Below are 25,228 nucleotides of genomic sequence, written 5' to 3'. Positions count from 1 at the left end.
TTCTAATCTGTAAAATGGAAATAATAATAGTACGTTGCCTCAGAGGGTATTTGTGAGGATTATATGAATTAATCCACGCAAGAGATTGAAAACAATGCTTGGCACTTACTAGTTGCTCCATAAACGCTAGTTGAGTGTCTGTGTTTACAGACATGTGATGTGGAGAGAGGATCACATACATACTTTTGAGTCAGGCAGACTTGGGTTTTAAAATCTCATTTTATAGCTTTGGTCGAATCATTTCATTTCCTTGTGCTGCAGGAGTTTCCAAACAGAAAATCAAAGCTGTTAATGATAACTGTGGACTTGAGAGTTGCAAGGATTAAATGATGTTAAGTGTGTGGAGGTGCCTTGCAGAGGAGGCCAAAAGCATATTTTTGCTCATTTGCCCATTCTTCTCTGTTTAGCTCTGATTCACGTGGCCCAAGTCTTTACCTGCATGAGCTGTCAGCTATTCAATGAAGACTAAACTGTTTTCTAAAAAGAAAACTAAACCAAGCCATTTTGAGAACACTGCTGTCTTTTCCCGTTAAAGCAAGCTCAGCTGAATCTTTCTGCCCAACATTTCGTGATTCTGCGGAATTCAGTCACTGTTAGGAGATCTGGGACTGTGCTTGTGTCTTGTGTCCCTGCAAAGCTGCACAGTCTGTTCCTGGCATTGTTGACCCCCAGGGCAGCACTCGGCCAGCGCCTCACAAACAAGTGGCTCTCCGCTCGCTGTGGGTGCCCAGGAGCTGGAGTTTCCAAGAGGGAGACCATTCAGGCAGCTTTCAAGTACGGCTCAATCTTCTGCAGGCCACGGTACTCCTACACTTATTTTAGTTAGTTATTGTATGAAGATGTTACTGCAGCTCTTCCTCGACTTATAATGGGGTTACTCCCCAATAAACTCACTGTAAGTTGAAAATACATTGAATACACCTAACCTATCAAACATCATAGCTTAGCCTCGCCCACCTCAGATGTGCTCAGAACACTTAGGTCGGGCAGAGGTCATCTAACACAAAGCCTATTTTATAATAAAGTGTTGAATTTATTGAATACTGAAAGTGAAAATCAGAACGATTTTCTGAGTACGTCTGCTAGCCCGGGAAAAGATCAAAATCCAAAATTCGATGTACAGTTTCGACTGAATGCGCATTGTTTTCACGCTATCATAAAGTCGAAAAATAGCAAGTCGAACAGCAGTCATCGTAGGTCTCGGACCCTTTGTTCCCTGAATGTCTCCACTTTACCTGAATGGGCTGCCGTCACCCCAAATGTCAGTTAGCAGGTTAACACGGTAGAAAATTGTTTCCTGCTCCAGTCACATCCAGTTGGTGGCGAAGAGGGGGAGGGTCTATGGGGAGCTTCCAAGATGGACCCTGAGCACCAACATGGAGCTGGCAGACTGTGGGTTCGAGAGGATGGAGAGTCCAAGGGAGCTATTTATGCGATAGATCTAGAAGGGGAGTCACTACTTCAACCCACACCCAGAACTCAGGGATGTGAACCATCCTACATGTGAAGAGATCTAGGAAATGTGGACCTTGTCTAAGCAGCTCCATCCCAGAAACACTTATGGGAGGGGAACTCCCATTTTTGGGCAGTTAGCCACAGAGGCCTATCCCAAGACCTTCAACTTCTGTATGCTAACACTTAATGTAAAGGCTAAGAATTGCATCGCATTCCTTTATTTAAACTGTGGGTGATAGCTCTCAGTAAAGAATTTGCCTGAGATAATCTGCCACCCATTTCTCTGCAGAAATAAGAGTCTGAGTTAAACGCTTTGTAAAGTCTTGCTGTTGGATCACTTAGTTAAAGCACCATTAACGTCCCCAGAACAGATTCTGTCCCTCACTGGAAGCACAGGTCTGTTGTATCTTTTGGTAAATGTTACTGTACCCTGCTTTATGTTATAGTATTTGTTTAAAATAGATGCTGTATGTACTGACCTTGGAAATCATTTTATGGGGAAAAAAGTGCATCCCTCATACATTTTAAGTATAAGCTTAATATTAATATTTCCATATTTCAATATAAATGAACTTGATTTAATTCAGTCTCCTGAAGACTTTAGTTGAGAATCTGGCTCCATGTCTCTTGTTGAATAGGAAAAAAAATTCCATATCAATTTTAGAATAATCAGGTTTTTCCATACCTTTTGTCTGTTTGTTTTAGAAACAATTTCACTTCTTGACTATGAGAAAATGTGCTTAGGTACTTATTAATGGTACAGCAGCTAAAAGCTATGGGGTGCAGAGCTGAGTTCTTACATCAGTGATGTATTCAGGGAGGGTGGATAGGGATTGAGTCTTTTAATGATTTGTATCTAAGGATTAGCAGAGGGCTAATCCAGCTGATTGATTGAATGTAGTGCAAACAAGATCGTGTGTCTAGGAAAGCACTCTGTGCACTGTTGAGTGCCACGAACTACTGCAATATCATAGTAAAAAATAAAAGTTGCTCAGTGGTGTTTGGTGCCATAGGTAATACAAAGCTCAGAGGAAGAATCCTGTCCTCCCTTTGGTGCGATGTGGAAGACAGCAATTCATATTAGCACCCGAGTTCTTAGCATCTCTGCGATGGCAAAACCCTTAATCACAAGGATATCATTAGTGCTCTGAAGCATTTAATTTTTAAAATGCACCAACCTTGGATAAAGAGCAAATCAGAGCTGTGGCGTTGAAATGAGAAAGAAAGAGGGAACAAAAACCACCTTAAGCTCCAAATAATTCAATCTAAATACGCTATTTGCATTAAGCAGAGCTATGTATAAACTGTAGGTTTATTTTTCCTATCAGGGAAAGACCCCTTAAGTAAACATCGCCTCTTTAAATTCAGATCTTGGGGAGGGAAACAAAACCCTGCTGAGGTTAAAGACGTCTTCCCTCCAAACGATGGGCTTGAGAACCACAGGCGTCCTTGGCTTTAGGTTTCTTAAGGTCCATAAAGGGCCATTTTCACTCTTCCCTGTCCACAGGCTGGAGACCTTTTGTTGCATCTGTTTATTTCCTGCCTTATTCCTTTCTCCCCGCTAATTTGAGCCAGTAATGAAATGCAGTGGGTAGGTCCCCCAAACTCTTTATAATTCAACGCTTGTGATGCAGGACCCAAGAAGACAGTTTTACAGCCCACAAGTGAAGGACTATAGTGACTCCTTCCTCCCTTTCTTTTCTCCGGGTCTCTTTTTCTCTTCATCCTATTGGGGTGTCACAAGGACCAAACTGCTGCAGTAAAATGACTTGTAGGTGTTTGATGGCAAGTCATTGAGGAAGTGAATAAAAGAAAATTGCAGCATTCACATCGGTGGGGAGCGGTTAGAACTGCTGAGCTTTGAACCAAAGAAGGTGAAATTTACCATTTTCCGAAAAGGAGCCACCTCCGTTTGACATCAAAGCACCTCCTGTAATTGTTCATTGTGAGACGCACGACTGTTGGAAAGTCGTGATGGAGCCCCGAATCTAGGCTATTTCTGTTTATCCAAAGCACACATCGAGATAAAACCCACCTGGGCCTTCGGGATGCGCCGTGGTCTGCTCTCAAACCAAAAGTAATCACAGGTACATGGCCAATGCGGATTCTACGGAGAAAGCATTCTCCGTTTCTCGAGGGTATGTATTATTTTGAATACAGAATTATTTGATGGGGAGAGAATTTCTCTTGGCTTCCTAGTGGAAAGCTCAGATCATTCAGCCTCAAGTTTCGGTAAAAGTTTCCTTTTATCCTCTTGAGTTTTTGCTCCATCTTTAAAAAGTGATATTTTCCTACCATTTTACTTGTTTGCAGTGGGTACGTGGAAAGACAGTCTGTTTCACACGCTTAATCTTGCTGTCCCTACCCTGACTGCAGAGGGCACTGTACTTGGTTACCCTGACACTTCAACAATGATGTCCTTTCCGTGGGATTTCAAGGATATATGCGGTACTAAGGGCTGCCCCTGGTGGTGACTGTGCTTACGCTAGTGAGTCTTTAGAGATAACTCTGGTCTTGTCAAACTAGGGGGCTGCTTGGGGCTCTTTCTGGATTTAGGATTCTAACTTGAAGGGAATCTCAACGCCACTCACCTTTGTAGTTAGGAAGTCCGGAAAACTATGTGCGTATGCCCTCCAGATACAGAGGAGAAATACCGAACATATTGTCGACGCCCTCATCCAGGGAAAGAGCAATTTCTCAAAATGCTATATGGAACAGGTGCAGTGAAAACTAGTTTTAATGTTAACTTACTTACTTTTTTTTTTTTTTTTTGCGGTACGCGGGCCTCTCACTGTTGTGGCCTCTCCCGCTGTGGAGCACAGGCTCCGGACGCGCAGGCTCAGTGGCCATGGCTCACGGGCCCAGCCGCTCCGCGGCACGTGGGATCTTCCCGGACCGGGACACGAACCCGTGTCCCCTGCATCGGCAGGCGGACTCTCAACCACTGCGCCACGAGGGAAGCCCTTAACTTACTTTTGAATGACATTTTACAGCCTGTGTGTTCGACAGAAGTTCAGAAGCGCCAAAAAAGCCTTAGGAAACAGAGACTCCATTTAAAATTAGAATTGTCATTTGCTTCACTCCTGACTGTCAATATCTTGTTAACCTAAATAGCAACACCAAACCCACAAAAGGCCATCTGAAACAGGTGCAGATATAAAGTTGTTTTAGGGATGACTTACTTCTGATACTTTATGTTTAGAGAACACCTTGCTGGCTACAGAGATTTTTAGATCTATTTAAACGTTTAGTTCACCTTTATTCATTCGACAGATTTATTGAGCGCCCACTGTATGCCAAACAAGATCTTGAATAGCGGGCATATAGAGATAAGTCTTGTGCTTATAGGTTGTACATTCTAATAGCCTACATGCTTGTATCTGAAAGGAGCGTGTTTTACAGATGGGAGAATGGAGGCAAGGAAACTTGTCCAAGATGGCAGCTAGTAAATTTCAAACCTGGATTTTTATCCAAAATCCTTTTTAAATTCATTGATTTTTTTTTTTCCCCATCAAATTAGTAAAATGAAGACTACTCCGCGTGGCTAAGGATGCTTTTTCATCTTTACCTCATTTCATGTGTCCTAGATGAGCCCTCTGCCCCCACAGAACCAAGGGGCTAGTGATTTCCTGAACTTTCCAGTCACATGTGCAGTAGTGCAGCTCTGATCAGCCATCCTCTCCCCTTTCTGCTTCTTGTTTGCCCCAACAAATCAATCTGGCCCACACTTCCCCAACCTTAGTCCAAATTCTCCATGGTTCTTTGTGTAATCCACAATGCACTCCTCCACATTCTGGCTTCTTATCCCAGTTACTGTCTGTTTAGTCAAGTACTGTTTAAGTTTTAAAACATAAATGCCTATTTAGCTCTACTTTAAGTTCTCCTCAAGCAAAGGCTTAAAGGACATTTGTAGAATGATTGAATGATGATTGATGTGTCAGCATGATTTGTAAGTGAAAAGAAGAGGAAATGGAGGCCACGTTTTAGATTCAAAACTACTGAAATCCCCTTGAGAGTAACAGGAAAAGGTGGTCTCAGACATCTGCATCTCAGGACAGGAAAATGGACAGTGAAAATTCTGCTCTAAAAATTTGAAAATTAAGGGCTGATTTGAATTAAATCGCAAATCTTTCTTTAGAAAGTACCCTTTAGGAGTTCTTGCCTTTGTGATTTTTGCATCCATCCGTCATGATTCTCTAACCACACTGCTGTCGGCTAGCACGAACAGCTCTTCTGGTTGTGTGTTATGTCAAAATTCTAGGCATTAGAGGAAGGCTGCTTATGTCCAGGGGCACAAAATTTCCTTAAAGCAAACATCTCTTTTATGAAGGAAGTCTGTGGGTAGGGAGGAATGCCTTTCAGTCTAAGATGTGCCCTTTTCCTATAATGAGCATACCTACATCAACCCTCAGCTTCCTCCCAGCTTCTCTCACTCTTCTGCAAGTGTATTACGTGTCTGAAGACACGGTATAATGAGGAAGTCTCTTACTTCTCCCCATTGCCATGATAAAACTTGGATAAGAAGGTTAGCAGGAACTGTTTCTTGAGTTCTAGAAAATGGATTCTCTGGGTTGACACTAAAGAGTGTCTTCTCTGTAAGATTATTAAAAAATTCTCTGTCTTTTTTTTTTTTTTTTCAGTTAAGAGGCTAAAGGGATAAGATGGCACTTAATTGGATACCAGAGATTGTATTTAATTTAGCTTCGTTTGCCCGTTTCCCTCTTTGCCGTGTTCCATTGGTGCTCATTAAGTTTGTGGTTAGTGGATGCGTCGGTACGGTGGAAGAGCCAGTCTCCATAAGGTTTGGGAACGTAAACTGGGAGGCAAGCAGGACCTTTCTTCTGCTTGGTCTTTTTATGTGGACCAAAATTCCCGGTATGATGAGAAGCCTTCTTTTGAACTAAGGCACTGATTTGTCAAAGCTCCTATTAAACCATGTATCTGGGACGGGTGTTCAATCTGTTTTTTTATTAGTCTTTTATCTCCTCTTCTAATTCTGTTGGCAAAGGGCAGAGCCCTGAGGTACTGGGACTCAGGATCCAAAACACTTCTAAACCGAGTAGGGTTTGGCCGTGTTTACCAAAGTGTGGAAACATACCAATGGTGGCATCAGAGATGATTTTAGGGGAGACCCAGATGGGACATTGTGTAATACTGAGTTGCTCTGTGTGAAAGTTAGTTCCTTTTCCATTCTCTCTCAGTTCTGATTTCTCTAAGGTCAGAATCTCAAATTGGTCTCAGGGTTATCCTTCATGCTTCTCTAACACTGGCTAATCTCTTTTTTTGGCAAAGCATAGAGAGGCAAGGGCATTTATGCAATTTTTTTACATCGTATTAATTATACTATTGTTACATATTCTTTAGTGTATATATTATTTTTATTTGTATGGTTACCTGCCATTGATTGCACGTGATAACTCTAGAGGGAAGTTTTCTTTCGAGAAATAAAGCATGTCATCTTAAGGAAATTGTTATTTAAATCATAATCCAAGTTGCAGAGGGATGTGGTAGCACTTGCTTGGGTGGCATGAGAAGACTGATGCTTGGGAACCACTGAGGGAGGGAAATGATTGAGAAATGCCATTGCCAAATGCCTCCTCTAGCGAAATGAGCCACAGGCTGGCACACAAGGCACGGTGATGGCTTCTAGATGTAGAGTTGGAGGCTGTATTGGAAGCAGGGTAGGAAAGGCAAGGAAAGAACCCTTATGCGGCTTGTAACATGGAGGGCATCTTCTCTCCAAAGTGGCAGTGTGGCAGAGCCCAGTTTTTCCCAAACTGGTGCTTTTCTTGCCAAGGAAGTTAAGAAGCTCTTCTCCAGGGGGAAGAATAACTTGCCCTATTGACTATAACGCGCATCCCTGTTTTAGGCCTGATTCTCAATCTCACTTGGTCATGGGTTGCTTTTGTCACTGTGGCCTGATAAAAATGCTCTTCTGAAAAAGAGCTGTTTGGAAAGAATTCAGACTTTACAGCCACACAGCATCATACTTTGTATAAATTACAATGATTTATTCTCCTTTCCTCTTTCATCTCATTTTCCTCCGTGTTTATAACAGCTGAGTAAGCATGCACTCTCGGTTTATTTTCACGTTTGTGCCTGTGCATCTTCCAAGTAGGGCTGCATTAGGAATATCCGATTAGTTAACACGATGATATTGTGAACTGCCCGTCTGAGATTTTGTGAGCCCTCGGTGGAGCTCATATGCCCTTGGAATGGCCACAGGAGCACCGCCTCTGCAACTCCCGAAGTGGGAATCGGGTTCATTTCCCACATGCGATAATTTAGGGATAACGCAACCAGAGAGAAACCGTCTCGGTTCATCAGTGCGCTCACTCCAAGGGCAACCAGGCAATTCTCTCCCGAGACATCTGTCTGATCAGGTTCTGATCTAGAACATTTCTGAGCGTAAGTTCATTTTATAACTTTATGATTTTCCTCCCTCCTGCTTTCTTTCTAACAGCCTCACTTTCCTATTTCATTTCCCAATCCTGAACATGAGAGTTGGGAGAGCCCCTTTTTATGGAGTGGATGCTAAAGTGCTCTGTTAGGCCGTATATTTATTAACTGGAGTGAAATGGCTTTTCACAGCCAGGCAACCTTCCTAGCCTCCTTGCTACCTCTATATTTAAGAAAGTCACTCCTTGATTGTGCTGGACAATGGCTCAGTGTCAACCAGTAAGGAAGGAGAGGGAAGGCTTCCCTGGTGGTGCAGTGGTTGAGAATCTGCCTGCTAATGCAGGGGACACGGGTTCGAGCCCTGGTCTGGGAAGATCCCACATGCCGCGGAGCAACTAGGCCCGTGAGCCACAACTGCTGAGCCTGCGCGTCAGGAGCCTGTGCTCCGCAACGAGAGAGGCCACGACAGTGAGAGGCCCGCGCACCACGATGAAGAGCGGCCCCCGCTTGCCACAACTAGAGAAAGCCCTCGCACAGAAACGAAGACCCAACACAGCCAAAAATAAAAATAAATAAATTAAAAAGAAGGCTCAACATTAAAAAAAAAAGAGAGAGAGAGAGAGAGAAAATGTGAGGGGCTGCAGGGGAGCCTTGACACAGCTAATGAGTGCATTTCCGGTTCTCATTATCCACAGGTGTTCCGTGGCTTTCATGTATATGTCTGCTGCGTGTCTCTCTGTTCACTCAGTTTGCTATTACTAACATTTGGGTTGCCTTTGATGGAGGATGTATGTATTTACTGTATCGAAAATTTACTTGTGTTTATGCCTGAGATCCAATCTGGAATAGCTTTGGGGGCGGGGGTGGGGGGAAAAGGAGAAGGAGAAATAGGGAAGAGAGTGTGTGTGTGTGTGTGCGTGTGTGTTACCATCTCAAGGCACCCCTAACAGAGATGCCAGGCTGTCAGATGGTCCCCTCCAAGAGGTGCTCTCTGCTGGATTAGCTTTAGCAGGAAGATTCCCTTGTGTGACATGTAACTTTGGTGTATCTGGTTGCATCCCTTGCCACCAGCATACCTGTCAGATGTGATCAGAGGGTTTGCAGCTAGTCCCATTCCATTTTCAGATAATTTATTTTACTTTTTCTCTTTTTCTTCCTCTGAGTTACGATTTGGCAGTTGTGTGTTCCGGGGAAGTGCAGGAGGATAGCCCAGCACTATGTTTTTCCTCAGTGGCCGCTTTTGGACGTTTGTTTTCATATATATTCACAGTTTGAGAATGAATAAAAATATACATTCCATTAAGGAAAACCTCTGATATCTGGTTCTATAGCAGCTTGGTTAGATAAGATCACAGATTTCGTGAATGCTCCCTCTTCTTCCTGGAGATGGCACATTTGTGCCATTGTTGGTCACCGCAGAGCTTGATAACGGCTGGCTGGAGATGCGACCACCACAGTGAAGAAGCAAGGGTTAGGTGGCCTGGGTTGATAAAAGTTTCTGCTCCCCAACCCTGATAATATAGCCGGTGGAGGACGGCTTTTGTGTCTTTCCCAGAAGAAGAAGGTTTGCTACCCAGCAGGCAAAAGCAATATTTCAACTCTTGTAAAAGAGTTGCAAAATGCCATATATGTCCAGAGAGACTATCATAGCTTTATTTGTGTTCTTCATTATTTGCCTGGTTGTGTTCGAACTGGAAACTCTTACTGTAATTAAGCAATACTTTTATTTATATTGGAAAGTATGTAAATTGTTTGCCTTCTGGCATTCCCTACAGTACCCTTGGAAGAGTTGCAAAGTCTCTTGTCTAAAATTAAAGACCAATAACACGACACTCAATTCTTCGGAGGTAGTATGAGATGCAGTTTCTCTGAGCTTAAGAGGAGATTTTCCAAAGGTTTTCATGGCTTGCAAAAAAATAAACAAGCGGATAGCATTCTCTATACCTACGGCCTTTCTGAGGAGTGGCTGCAGGTGCTGTAGAGGTAAGGCCTGTGGACTTACCAGACTACTTCAGAGATGGTCTTTTTAAGACAAACCATATACAAAAAAATATTGGAAAGAACCATAAAATGGTATATGCTTTTGTACTAGGGAAGAGGAAAACGGGGATTTGTCAGAAGACAAGACAATCCTTCACAGTTTTCTAAAATAAGATGCTATTATTGACTGATGCCACCAATTTTTCCCCCTAAAGTAAGATATCTTTTTTTTTTTTTTCCCCACTAGCACCTTCATCCATTGCTTTGGTCCAGGCTAAAGAAGTTACAAGATACAGTGTTGCTCTGGCTTGGCTGGAACCAGACCGGCCCAATGGGGTGATCTTGGAGTATGAAGTCAAGTATTATGAGAAGGTATTACTTGAATAAGCAAGGTTCTTCTCCTTTCTTCCCCCCAACCCCTCTTTCCTTCCCTCCTTCCTTCCTTCCTTCCTTTCTTTCTCTCTATAGTTTTGGTCAGTTATAAGTCCTGGGATACTAGTAAATCTCAAAACCAAATGCATTTTGATTCCCAATCAAATCCAATTATGAATTTTATGTATTAAGTTGCTAATCTTAAAAAAGAGAGAAAACACATTATGTTCTAATATAACTGTATTTTTTCTTTCTAGTCCTGCAAATCAAGATAGCTAAGCTAAGAATGTCTTATCTATAAACCTTCTATCAGGAAGAGTGACTCATAAAAGTTGAAATAATGATCTGTTTAAGTAGATCACTGCTATTCAGAATCAAGGTGTGGATTTTGATGACTTTTAATAGAAAATCAAGGAAAGAAAATTACATTCTTCAGCCTCTTAAAGTTATAGAAAGACATTATGTTTTACAAATAACTTGTCTCTTAAAGGACAGCATTCTGAAGAGAGTTATTTGCATTCAAGGTTGTCTAGAAAATGAACAATTGTCTCTTTCTTTTTAAAGGTAATCACTTATTGGCTTCCTTATTAAAAGCAGAAAGGGGACAGGATTTTTTTTTTTTTTGAAACCAGATTATAACATTTTTGACATTTTCTAGAATGGAAAATAGAAAAAGAAAAGGGACCTTCTTGCAGTAGTTATTTCTGTGAAATTGCTGGGTGTGGAGTGAGAAAAGCCATCAACCATCATCTAATGTTCTTTTCAAAAAAAAGATTATGGGTAAAGATCTGGATATGGTCATTGTCAATAGCGATCATACCTGAACTCCACATTTCTTTCAACATCTAAGTAACAATAGTACTTCTAACATTGAACTGAATATAGTGTTTAGAGTTTATCAATCTCCATTTACTTTCAACCTCTGAGTGAACTGGCTTGGCTGCTTTAATACTGTATCGGAGTAAGTGGGAGATTTATTTTGCCACCTTCCTTAATTTTATCCTCTCGTAATGTAGGATCAGAATGAACGAAGCTATCGGATTGTTAGGACGGCTGCCAGGAACACGGATATCAAAGGCCTGAACCCTCTGACTTCCTATGTTTTCCATGTCCGAGCCAGGACAGCAGCTGGCTATGGAGATTTCAGCGAGCCCCTGGAGGTCACAACCAACACAGGTAACGAGTTCTGAGATTCTTTGTACAATCCAGGGCAAATCCCATTATGGTGAACTGAGAAGCTATACAAATTTTTGGTTAGGCAAACATTGTGTTGCAAAGACTATTGCTTGAAACTAGACAGCCAGTGTCCGTAACTTAGCACACCTCTTGCTATTTAGAGAAGAACATTTTTCATAACGGTATCTGATCTGCCTTTTCATATGATTGAAAAATGTCTATCTTTCTCCTGTGTTGAGCCTTCCATAAACCATGAAAACTGGGATTGCCAAACTGACTAATGGACAGTTGCATAGCTAACTATCTTACATTAAGCTAAGGAGTTTTCTCCCTGGGAAGATTCGAGAAGGTACCAATTTTTTTTTTTTCTCTCCTATTTATTTCTAGGAATCTGTTCAAATCAAGTCAGATCAGTTTTTTTAAAAGCCCCTCTAGACAACTACCTCAATCTTTCAACATTGTGAGTTGGGCCAACTGGATGATTGAATCAAAATGTTAATAGAGGGCATACCTATGAATAAGCAATTTACATAAGACATCTCCCCTCCGTAATTAACAAACCAAAATTGAGCCTACTGGATAAGGAGCTGGTGGGGCAGAATTTCCTACATTAGTTCTAGAAAGTAATTTTATTCACAAATTATTAAATAGAATATGAATGAAAAAAGAAAGTACTCTAGAATAAAATCTGAAGGGGTTTGACATCCTTTGTGATTATCCTGGAAGACTTCCAGGAGGAAGTGGCTTTTGAGCTGGGCAATAATAGACAGGTTTTTTTATAGATGGGGTGTGAGGATGCAGTGGAGAGGTCATTCAAAACTGCTTGTCCTTTTGGCAATTTCCAGGTGTCTTTCTCACTAAGGAATTCATCAGATCCTTAAGTAAGAGTTTGGGCTGAGACTAGAAAGGAAGAGAAGAAAAAGCAATGAGTGGAAATGTTTACCATAGGATTTCATAAGAGTCTTCTGGTTGGAGTTCTTCATGCAATTATAAAAGAGAATGTCTTTGTCTCGTTAAGGCTGTCTTAGAAGATGCTGTTGTGTGAATACGTAACGTAGAGCAAAATAGGCTGTGAGCATTTCAAATGGCTTCAGAAAGTTGAAACTTGTGACAGTCAGAAGTTCTAGCGCTTAGGACCTTGCCCAAGGTGATCCTTGTGTAACTGTCTTTGCCAGTGCCTTCCCGGATCATTGGAGACGGGGCCAACTCCACCGTCCTGCTGGTCTCCGTCTCCGGCAGCGCGGTGCTCGTGGTTATTCTCATCGCCGCTTTTGTCATCAGCAGGAGGTAAGCACTTAAGCCACTCACTGCCCCTGACCCCCTTCCCAGTTTTTATGAGGGAGCTTTTTGTCTCCTCCACACAAAGCTGAGGCTTTTGATTAGCATCATAAACATGGCATTTGCAGCACAAACTCCCTCCTCTTTGCTTTGATCTCCCCACCCCGCTGCTAGAGCTTCCGGCTGGACCCTGGTGGCAGCCCTCACCACTGAGGGTCCTGGAAAGACCCAACTGATTGCAGGAAACTAAGCTGAAAAGCAGGCCATTGAGAACTTTCTAGATATTCTAGGCTGTAAGGTGTTACATTTATACCTCTCTTAAGCCTGAACTGACTGCTAAAGGCCAAAAAAAAAAAAGCCATATTAAACAGACCTCACATTTGAGCTCTATTTGTCAACTGTGTTACTTCACCTCTTTGAGTCATTGTTTCCTTTTTGTAAAATAGGGATAATAAAATATCTGCCTCTGAGAGTTATTGACAGGAGAGTTTTGATAGGCAAAGTCGATAATCTGTCACACAGAGAGTACTTCAACGTGATATTGGTTCATAATAACAGTAACCAAAGCAAGGAAGTGGGCATTCCATCTTCCCTTAGGAAAAGCCATCGACATTTCCAGAGAGTATCCTTTGAGCACTTCGTGGGCATGGCATTGTTCTTGGAAATGGATCTAAAACAGCAATTACTTATTCTATGAGAGTTTACACTCTAACTTGATACTTGGAAAACAGTCTAGAAAAGAGAGGCATAGAAAGAGCTTGACAGCATATTCTTTTGTGTGTGTGTGTGTGTGTGTGTGTGTGTGTGTGTGTGTGTTACAATAAAACTTTATTTACAGAAACAGGTGGTGAGCTGGATTTGGCTGAGGGTCATACTTTGCCAACCCCTGAGCTTGAAAGCATATTCTTTTGATCCAGTTTTTCTTATTATCATTGCCTCCCTCAATTATTAACACTGCCTGGAGCTTCCAGAAGAATGGGAGGGAGGGGGTTTGAGGGGACAGCTGCTCGTCTTCAATGTGTGTCCACATCTAGGTCCTCTTTGTCTCACGTGTGAGAATCTTCCCCTTCTCCAACCTTTACCCCCCCACCCCCACCCCCCCATGCCATCAACTGTTTTACAAGGTGGGGCTTTTAAGAAAAAAGCAGAACCCGGGGATGTCAAAATGATCCTCTTAAATATAAATCTTCTCATGTCATAGAAGAGGAAACTGATACTCAGAAAGGTATAGTCCTTCTCTGGAGTCACTATGTTGCTTTAGTGGTAGATCTGTTACTGGACCCCCAGTAGCCGTGCTTGGATCTCAGGCCACTGTCTGTTGCACTGTCTTTTCCTGGCTCAACAGTTGATGAGCTTATTGATGTCACAGCATAGCCTCTAGCTGTTTCCACTGACCTGGGCAAGCCACCATGATTTTCTCTCACTTTGTGGTACATTATAATTAAGGTGATGACCATATATCTTAGTTTGCCTGGATGGTTTCAGTTGTCACCCGTATTTATTAATATCACGTCTCTGCTCTCACTCTGCAGAATGTCCTGGTATATAGAGATCAATCATGATCCCTCTCGCACAGTACAGCACAACTCCTTGTGTGCGGGCACCTCCATTTGTCATCGTGTGTGTTCTTTTTGGTGCGAAGTCTGTTTGATTAGAGCAGTGAATTTCGTCTTGAAGGAGTTAAACCCACCACAAACACTCACTCCTGTTGCTGTAATACACACACACAAACATACATCTAGACATGCCCACTGTACCCTATATAATAGTACAGCTCAGGCTTTGGAAACTTCAACTTGGCCTGAACAGGATCTGAATTCCCAGAGTTCTTTCCTTTCCTGGCGTTTGATTTTGGAAGTCAATCAGGATGGACCTCTTTCTTATTCGTCGCCATTAGACTTTGTGCATGTACACATGCCAGGCTCATAAACACATGGGAACTATAGGCATTAATCTATATCCATCTGATAGCCAGGAGGAGGGAGTGGGATGAGGATTGTATAGAAATTACATGGGCTTTTGCTTTTGTTATTACGTATTTCTGCATTGAAATTTTTACAGTGTATTATAAACAACTTGTGTCATCAGAAAATAAAGTTGTTGAAAAGTCTAAAACTAAGGAAAACATTATTAATAACTGCCACTGCAAAAAATCTTTGACTGAAATCCAGCACCCCAGAATGTTCAGAACCATTTGAGAGAACACTTGTTCACAGAAAGTGGGTCTCGTCTCGAATCTCAACCAAGGTATTGGTTGGAAGAATTCTCTAGTTGTGGTCTGGCTTTCCTGTAGAGTTACTTTTTTTGTTTGTTTTTTGTATTTTAAGTTATCCTAAATACAGCAGTCAGACAGGAGTAATTAGAAATAAGTCACCTCGTTATAAGTTTTTTTTCAGATTTTTTTTTTGATAAAAGAAAAATAAAGAAAAGCAGATGAAAATGTAATACAGGAAGACAAGTTTATGAAAAGCTGTAGCTATAGAAAATAGCATCGCAAGCTTGATGACTTAATTTCCTTTCTGCTTTTATTGATCACTTTATTATATAAGGCAGGATTGATCGGATTTCCAATGATGAGTCCCCACCTTAGAGAACTGCGCCTGTCAAGTGACCCAGCCATGATCTTGTCCCTTCTCCCCCATTAAAAAAAAAAAAAAATGTTACTTCCCAAGGCTGATAAACACTGCTTGGTGATTGGTCCTCAATGGATCACTTCTTAGAAAATGAAATTGTCAACCCCTTGGCCTCCTATTGATTCTTCTTTAGTGTCGGACATAAAGCTGTCACGGAAAGGCTGCCTGGAGCCAGGTAGCTGACAGGCTTTGCAGCGGCCGATGCGCACTCAGCTGATTCTTCTCCACAAGCAGGTTGTGTGCTCTGGCATGACGGACCGCAGATGTTTAAATGGGACACGAACAGGTGAGAAGAGAAGAGACAGGTAGTGCAGACAAAAGTCTGGTCCGTGCTTTTAGTGAGAGTACAAATGAAAGATGGTAAATGGTACCCCTAAAGTCATCTCACCACCCTGCAGCCAGCCATCTGGAAGAGCGACAGATGAAACATCCTAGCCTGGAAAATGACGCGGCTGCTTCTTGCCTCTTAGAGCCATGGATAGTTGATGGCAGAATGGATGCGAGGGACGGACCCCTTATAGGGCGATTCCCCACACTGCTGATGACATGGGAGATTGTTTTAAGAGGTAGATGGGCAGAGATCCACACAGTGAGAAAAGTTTCAGTCCTTCCTATTACTTCAAAGGAAAATCTGTTTGCTAATTTGTCATCTAAGAAAGAGGAAATGGCCTCAGGCTCACAGCTAGTATCTTGCTGGATTTTTTTTTTTTTTTACAGCAATGGTTTATTTTATTATATTTACTTTATATGGAGAAATATGAGCTTTAGGCAAGTCAGAGTAATCTTTCATTTTTCCAATGAGAAGATCCACTTTTTTCTTTTGACCAACTTGGAAGTGTAAACATTTGGGGATCTCAGTGAAAGGATGAAATTCCTAAATTCATACGTTTTATTTATGTATTTAAAATAATATACAGAATACATTGACTTAGATTGATTGTATGTTTTTACCATCTACATTATGTTGAAGAAATTAACTTACATTTTTTATAGGCATCTTTGATCAGTGTCCTCCTGTGTCACTTATCACATACGTTATAATTTAAGGATTCTGTCAGCTTTTCAGAGAATGTAATTGTGCCTGCCATCTGGGTGGTCTAAGGTACAGCATTTCTTGTATTTACGTAGTGCTGTCTCTAGAAGTCTTCCTAAACTACATATGCATTCTGTTGGCAACATAGCACCATCTCCTTATACTCCTGTAGGTACACACTTGTGATCTCCACGGTGTAAGCACTTCATTGCTTTTAAAAGTGATTTTTGACTGTTAACAATGACATCATAAACTGCAATGATAAGGTCATAACCTCAGGACTAACGAACTTAGTGATCAACTGTGTTAAATTCCTCTGACAACTACCTCCCCCTTTTATATTAATGATTTTTTCAGTTTACCTCCAAGCATCCTAAATAGTTTTAATTCAGGTTGCTTTGGGCCAGTGTGTCTCCCCCAAATAGTATTTTATTGTTCAGTATGTATGAGAAACACTTTTAAGAAAGAACTAGAATGCAAGATGAGTTCCTCTTTTCTAAAGGACAGTTTGGTGACCAGAGACAAGTACTGCCTGATAACCAGCCATAGGTGGCGTTTCTACTGACCTTCTGATGATCTCTGGTGCCGCCGGGTTTCCATTTATGTTAGGGTTATAAAGTACCCCTTTTACCTGAATTAAAGAAGTGAATTAATTGATTTTAAGAAAAAACTGAAATGGCTATGGCAAAATTTGTGAAGGAGGCACACATGCGGCTCAAGGTAGGAAACTACTGGCATCTTGTATATTAGGAACTTGAGGCCTGGAGAGGAGGTTAAACAGCTGCACCAGGGTCACACAGTACTGGCCTAGATAGATTATTTTAATGTCTTCTCGACTGAAAACATTGACCTACATCAAAAGTTAGCATTGACAATTGTAGCAAACCAGAGCTTCGGGAGTCTCCTTTACGATGTACCATTTGTGATGTGTGATTTGATATGCAATCTAACACATGCTGTAAAGTCAGACCTTGCAAGTTAGCTTTATCTTCTTTGCAAGGTTACGATTTTCCGCTTTGGAGCTGAAACTGTTCCCATAATGCTAAAACAGTCACCATTCAGACTCTATCTCCCCCGGGGTCCTAATTGTAATATTATGGTCACATAGGAATGAATACGCTTAAATGTTAGCCTAAATTGGCTCTGATGAAGTCGTGTAAATTCCTACCATTGGCAGGTGGTACTGTGGGAACATTTCTAAACAACCCGTGTGCACTCGTGTGGTTCAGTTCCCCCCATGTCAAAATGTTGCTCGTGAAGAACATGTAGCCATCATTTGGTGCAAGAACAATGACAGCTTAAGGAAGGGGAAAAAGAAGAATAGCTTCGATGCATCTTCATAGGTGATGCCGTTAAACGCTGGAAAGTGTCCTCCTGGAGCGATGCTAGTTATTACATTGCTTTATCTTCTTTAATCTGCACTTTAGCTGAATAAATTACTTACCTTTTGCTAATTTGTTTTGGAACAGTGAGCCCCATCAATCAAACCCATCGACTTGATCGGGGAAGTCAGTATTTTACTAAAAGTGGGGTGCGTGCTGGGCCCTGTCACACTTCGCTCCACTATTTTGTTGGTTTTATCGGGTAGTCAGGGTGCCAGGAACAACACATTGGTTGGGAGGGCAGGGCTGGGGTCTCATGCTGTCCCTGGACAATGTCTGTTAATACCCTGATTCCGCCTCCCTTTGACAGAGGCGAGCTTAGCCACAGGCTCTCAAAGTTTCACCTGCAGAGGAGTCTCTTTACCTCCTGCAGTTAAAAGGTTCCATGTTTCCTTCGGGAGCATTCACTCACAAACCACTCCCCTCCTTCCCCCCTTTTTTTAATCAGCTTGCGCACGTCTCAATAATTAGAAAATCTTCCACAAAGGTTTCCTTCTGTCATTCAGGTGATCTGCCTTGGATGTCAATTTAGCACTCTTTTAGGCGATGTGGTTTCCTCTGGTCTGGCTGACCCAGCGATAAGCTTCCATAGGCTTTCTTTCTCTGGACAATAACGAACACATTGTCCCACCCTGAGCCAAAGGAGAAAGGGTCATCAGGTGACAAAGGTAGAGCAGGACTCAGGCTTTTTAGTTTTAAAGGTATTATTAAGTAGCTAATAGGCTACGATTAGCTTTTGAACAGTAATCCCTGTGTTTCTTTGTCAGCATTCCCTGTACTCTACCGGGGTCTTCTCCTCCAAGTAACGCTCCAAGTAAAGTTTCTTGATGGGGAGGGTGGGAGGGAGGGAGACGCAAGAGGGAAGTGATATGGGAACATAAGTATATGTGTAACTGATTCACTTTGTTATAAAGCAGAAACTAACACACCATTATAAAGCAATTATACTCCAATAAAGATGTAAAAAAAAAAAAAAAATACACCTTCTACCAGAAAAGCTGTCCTTCAGAGTTGAAGCAGAGAGAAAGAGTTTTCCAGACAAGCAAAAGCTAATGGAGTTCATCACCACTAGACTGGCCTTACAAGAAATGTTAAAAGGACTTATTTAAGCTGAAACAAGAGGGTGTTAATTAGCTGCAGGAAAATATATGAAAGTATAAATCTCACCGGTAAAGGTAAATATGCAGTAAAAATCAGAATAATTTAAAGTTGTAAGGTTAATTACTTACAAAGCTTGTATGAAGATTAAAAGACATGAGTGGTAAAAACAGCTATAACTACATTACTTTGCTGTGATACACAAGATAAAAAGATGTAAATTGTGACATCAAAAACATAAAACAGGGCTTCCCTGGTGGCGCAGTGGTTGAGAGTCCGCCTGCTGATGCAGGGGACGCGGGTTCGTGCCCCGGTCCGGGAAGATCCCACATGCTGCAGAGCAGCTGGGCCCGTGAGCCATGGCCGCTGGGCCTGCGCGTCCGGAGCCTGTGCTCCGCAACGGGAGAGGCCGCAACGGTGAGAGACCCGTGTACCGCAAAAAAAAAAAAAACCAAAAAAACATAAAACATTGGCGGGGAGGGAATAAAAATAAAGAGTTTTGTAAAAAAAAAAAAATACCCCTCCTCTAATTTACTTCCTCCTTCTATGTTCGGAAGCCTGAGGAGGGGATGGGCAGGTCAGCCTTGTAATGGTCCCTGCCATTTTACCTCTCCTCTGGCTTTGCACAGATTTCATGAATATGTTGATGGAAAATGGAACTCCTGGGCTGCTTGAGGCTGCTCCTTTCTTTCGGTATCTACAAGGGTTTTTTGTTTGTTTTTGCGGTACGCGGGCCTCTCACTGTTGTGGCCTCTCCCGTTGCGGAGCACGCATAGGCTCAGTGGCCATGGCTCACGGGCCCAGCCGCTCCGCGGCATGTGGGATCTTCCCGGACCGGGGCACGAACCCGTGTCCCCTGCATCGGCAGGTGGACTCTCAACAACTGCGCCACCAGAGAAGCCCTCTACAAGGGTTTTTGATGAACTCTCTGACAGTTTAAAGTTGGGACAAAAGCTTCCCTGCTCGATGCATTTTTTCTTTTTTGAAGGAAAGAAATTCAAATCAGTATTCGAGATCTAAAGTGGGTTATAAAATATATACTTGTAATTTTAGATAATGCTTTTAGAAGCTCTGATAAGATACAATCTCCCGGGCTGGCAGGACCCTATCACACCCTTGGGACCTAGGCACGCATTTCCCTGACATAAAATGCTATTGTCATAGTCCCTGACCTAACACTCTTATATGTCCTTTAAAAGGAGAGGGGAGGGGGAGTTTTGGAGGGGACTACATCTTTCATACACATGTTTGGTTTCAAGACGTTTAAACCTGTTTAGCTTCTTTGATGAAGCAATGGAGTTTGAGAGCAGGTGGAATCCAATTTAAGTGGATTTACTTATATAAAATGTACTATGACTTATAATTAACTCACCAGCTATCATCATATAACTTCATCCATGCTGGGAGAGGCATGTGAGGTAGTGAGCTAGATGGGGCAGACACACTCCTCCTGTATTTGCTAGGAGGGTCGTGGGTAAATGACTTGCCCTCCTGCCTCCATGTTCTCATCTGTACAATGGGACTGAACATGTGTCTGTCTGGCTGATTGCTTTCATGGGGTTGTTGAGAAGATGCCATGAAATGTTATATAGCAAGACTCTTTTAAAAGTTAAATACAAAGCAAAAATGCAAGCTATTATTTGGGACTGAATGACTCGCACTTTGAAGTGAACTCTAGTAACTGAGGTCTCTGTTTACTGAGCTGGTTCCTGCTTTGCAAACAGTTAGGGGAAGAGATAATATATGTGATGAGAGCACTTTGAAAAGTTAAATGCAGTGTAAAAATGCCAAGTATTATTATTTGCAAGGGAATTATACACACAGAGGAACATCTGTAGGCTCTGAGGGTCTGATTGCAGAGCTGGTTCCTGCGTTGCTGACAATTAGGAGAGGAATGTGGGTGAAGGGCTGGGACACGTGACTGTGACTGGGCTGCTCTCTGGTGGCACTGCGTGGCCCTCTCTCTTTTCCATGACCATCCTGCCCTTCTTGACTTGTTCAGAGTGCAGGGGTTCAGGTTATCAGATTCAGACAGGACCACACTGCTGTGACCCCCTGTGGCCACCAGGGACTCTTGTCACCACAGAGCCTGTTTCCTCACATATAAGAGTCTTGACTGACCTCATCTTTAAAGCTCTAAGAAAATTACAAGATGATTATAAAGTGCAATATAAACTTGACATTTTTGACAGAAACATACATGTACATATTTTATTCACTAATATGGTCTCATCTTCCAACTTTACAGAGTTCTAATATGGACTGAGTTGATTTTCCAATTTAACATACATACACATAGACACATATGAATGTGTCTGTGTATAATGAATCAAGGTGACTGATTCAAGAATTATATATATTCAAGCTTTCTTTTTGCCAAGACTTTTTATAACCAAGCCTGATCTCACTCCTATGGGACACTGAGAGCAGAAGGCCAACTGTAGGACCATACACTGTTTTTTGGAGAAGAGAATTAGGCGACAGATGGAAACTTATTTTTTGTTTTGTTTTGTTTTGTTTTTATTTGGTTGCATGGGGTCTTAATTGCGGGATCTTCGTTGTGGCACGTGGGGGGTCAGTAGTTGCAGCACGCGGGCTCTAGAGCGCACAGGTTTAGTTGCCCCACAGCATGTGGGATCTTAGTTCCCTGACCAGGGATCGAACCCAAGTCCCCTGCATTGGAAGGCAGATTCTTAACCACTGGGCCGCCAGGGAAGTCCTGGATCCTTATTTTTACTGCTGCAAGTTTTCTACAAACTCTGTTTACCTTTTAAATTGTCATTAATCATTTAGGAATTTGTATGCAGCAGCTGAAGCCAATAACCACAAAACTATTGTTTTAAGAATATCATATAATAGGGTAATGAGTTTTTTTGTGGTGAAAGCAACAGGGCTTACTATTATCACATACTGACTACGATTGCCTTTGATGTATGCAGAATTCACCTAGGGAAACTTATTTTAATTCAGAATATGTATGTGGGGAAATTAGCCAGTAAACTTCTAATCTATTTTCAATACAATAAATTTCTCCTGGGGATTTAAAATTATAATTGTATTATAAAATATTTGCTGTATCGCCTCAGTTTAATACTGTGGTTACGAGCAGAGACTCTGGACTCTGCGGTGACAAGTTACCTACCCTGTTATTTCACCTCCCATAAACCTTAGTTTTCTCATCTGTGAAATGTGCATTACATATCTGCCTGACTTATATTATGGTAGTAAAGAACTTGTGGTTTACAGATTTTGAAAATATTGTTTTTTTCCTTTTAATAGACGAAGTAAATACAGTAAAGCGAAACAAGAAGCAGACGAAGAGAAACATTTGAACCAAGGTACAGAAAACTGGATTAAAAATAATTTTATTTTTAGAGCATGTCTCGTGTTTTCAGTTTAGAAATGTCTAAATAATATTCACATGGCTATTAATATTATATTCCTTTCATGAAATTATCCAAATAATGTACTTCAGGGTTTCAAACTGAAATAGGTGATTGGTATTTTTTTTTTAAGTGAAATTAAAGATGGAGGTTGGGTAATTTCCTTAGATGCTTCTTTTTCCTTATCTTATCCTCCAACCTGAAAAAGTATTGGTCTAGCTGGCTCATTTTTGTAGCTGGGTGGCAAGATTTAGAAGGCCACAATTTTTCTCTTATTATAAGGTAAACATTTTGGAGACAATAGAATAAGAAATTGAACACACCACAGAATATGTGCTGTGGAACTCAGGACTATCAATATTTCTTTAGTGGATTTTCGTTATTTTGATATTCCAAGTGGAGTCAAAGACTAAATTCAAAGAATCGGCTCTGAATGACGAGCAAGATAGAAAACTCTGGAATGGACAGTGGTTGGTGTCTCTCCAGGAGTTCTGTCCACGAGAACTTTCTGAGGTGATGGCAGTGGTCTTTATCTGCACCATCTAATGCATTAGCCAAGGGGCCACAAGCACCACTGAATACTTGAAAAGTAGTGAGAATGAGGAAGTGAATTTTAAATTTTATTTAATTTTAACTGATTTATATCTAAATAACACCACGTGGTTAATAGCTACCTTATTAGCACAGGGAGGTAGAAGGGCTGGAAGAATAATCCTGAGAAAGGTTTTCTTGGCTAGAGCATGTGAAGTGATGAAGGGTCATGGAGTGTCTGATAATTTTCCGTTTGTTCATCTTGTTTCCTTTCTAAAACCACACTTTCTCATTTGCATGTGGTATATATTTTTAAAAACAAAAATGATGCATTTTTTTGAGATGAGGACAAAACTGACAGTCTTGGAAAATCAAAGGGTTTGAGCCAACCGGTATCCTACACCTCTCAGCGCCCCAAAGCCCCAGGAGCTTGAGCAGGGAGAGGCGGGGTGTAAATGCCAGTGGAAAGTTCCCAGTAATCTCTCTTTTTTTTTTTTTTTTGCATTACACGGGCCTCTCACTGTTGTGGCCTCTCCCGTTGCAGAGCACAGGCTCCAGACGCGCAGGTTCAGCGGCCATGGCTCGCGGGCCCAGCCGCTCCACGGCATGTGGGATCTTCCCAGACCGGGGCATGAACCCGCGTCCCCTGCATTGGCAGGCAGACTCTCAACCACTGCGCCACCAGGGAAGCCCCCCAGTAATCTCTAATGCATCTTGTCCCGGACATCTCTGGCTGCCCCAGAGCTCACATTCCGAATTCAGTTTACCAGTGACTATGGGGTGTGGCCGAATTACCCTTCTTAGTATTTAAACCATTGATTCACCGAAGCTTCCAGGTGAAATTCAATGTCTTTTCTTACAGCACTTTCTTTCCAAAACAGAATAAAAGTGGAACTCCAATACAGAGTTTGTATTTTCAAATCAAATAACAGATACTATCCCTCTCGTACACTTAACCTAGGTTTAATCTTAGTTTGTTAATTGTTGTCAATTGTTGGTCCAGATATGAGGCAAAAAATGATATCTTGTAACACAGGTCATTTGAGAAAGTTTCTATCATCTTCTCTAAGGGAAGAAAGCTGGAGATGGTGGGTAGGATGTGAGCAACTGATTGGGACAACAATATTTATTTATTTATTTTTAAATTGTGTTTAGCTTTTCGTTGTTGTTGAATTTTATTTTATTTATTTATTTATACAGCAAGTTCTTATTAGTTATCCATTTTATACATATTAGAGTATACATGTCAATCCCAATCTCGTAATTCATCCCACCACCACCACCCCCACTCCCCTCACCACATTCCCCCCTTGGTGTCCATACGTTTGTTCTCTACAACCGTGTCTCAGTTTCTGCCCTGCAAACCGGTTCATCTGTACCATTTTTCTAGGTTCCACCTATATGTGTTAATACGCGATATTTGTTTTTCTCTTTCTGACTTACTTTACTCTGTATGACAGTCTCTAGATTCATCCACGTCTCTAAACTTGACCCATTTTCGTTCCTTTTTATGGCTGAGTAATATTCCATCGTATATATGTACCACATCTTCTTTACCCATTCGTCTGTCGATGGACATTTAGGTTGCTTCCATGACCTGGTTATTGTAAATAGTGCTGCAATGAACACTGGGGTGCATGTGTCTTTTTGAATTATGGTTTTCTCAGGGTATATGCCCAGTAGTGGGATTGCTGGGTCATATGGTAATTCTATTTTTAGTTTTTTAAGGAACCTCCATACTGTTCTCCACAGTGGCTTTATCAATTTACTTTCCCACCAACAGTGCAAGAGGGTTCCCTTTTCTCCACACCCTTTCCAGCATTTGGGACAGCAGTATTTAGATAACACATTCCAAATTTCCTTATAGACACTCTCTTTTCTTCCACGGGATAGGTTGTTTTTAAAATTTCATCCCTGAAGTGTGAAGACATTCCAGGAACTCAGTAGAGCTACAGCCTCTTAAGTAGCAAACAATTTTTGTTTACCCACTAACGAAACCCGGAGCAAGAATTTCAACATTTTCTTATGTCTACGCTAAGCATTTTTCTCATGCTAAGGAAACATTTTCTGTGCTGAATATTTTTAGACCCAGAGAACTTCAGTGTATCAGTGGTTCCCGAGAAGTGTTCCGCCAACCTTTTGCATGTTTATTACTCAGGTGTTAGAACTTACGTGGATCCCTTTACGTACGAAGATCCCAACCAAGCAGTTCGAGAATTTGCCAAAGAAATTGACGCATCCTGCATTAAGATTGAAAAAGTCATAGGAGTTGGTAAGTGTCTGTGTCTATAAGCCTATTTTCTTTGTGGATATTAAATATATGTATGTGGATTATATAAATGCATTAGAATGTATTGTATGTGCCTGTATATGTAAATATCTGTGTACCTGAAATTTCCTTGATCTACATGAAACACCAGCACAGTGCCTACTGTATAATAAGCACTCAACAAACGTTAGCTATTGGCTGTTATTCCTTCTCCTTGAACGTGTTTCTGGTTCAGAGTC

At 41.5% G+C, this 25,228-nt stretch overlaps 1 protein-coding gene across 1 annotated transcript in view; it reads left to right on the top strand.

The window, feature by feature from the left end:
- EPHA4 (EPH receptor A4) overlaps positions 1-25,228 on the top strand; it is a 136,195-nt gene that overhangs the window by 96,275 nt on the left and 14,692 nt on the right. The window contains exons 6-10 of the mRNA XM_065880257.1: positions 10,082-10,206; positions 11,223-11,382; positions 12,558-12,669; positions 22,086-22,144; positions 24,879-24,992. Of these exons, the coding sequence (XP_065736329.1) occupies positions 10,082-10,206; positions 11,223-11,382; positions 12,558-12,669; positions 22,086-22,144; positions 24,879-24,992 (570 nt within the window). The remainder of the gene's footprint in view (positions 1-10,081; positions 10,207-11,222; positions 11,383-12,557; positions 12,670-22,085; positions 22,145-24,878; positions 24,993-25,228) is intronic.

Source organism: Phocoena phocoena, chromosome 7 (assembly GCF_963924675.1).
Source record: "Phocoena phocoena chromosome 7, mPhoPho1.1, whole genome shotgun sequence".
NCBI lineage: Eukaryota > Metazoa > Chordata > Mammalia > Artiodactyla > Phocoenidae > Phocoena > Phocoena phocoena.
The sequence above is the reverse complement of the archived record's forward strand: the minus strand, read 5'-3'. Positions and strand labels throughout refer to the sequence as shown.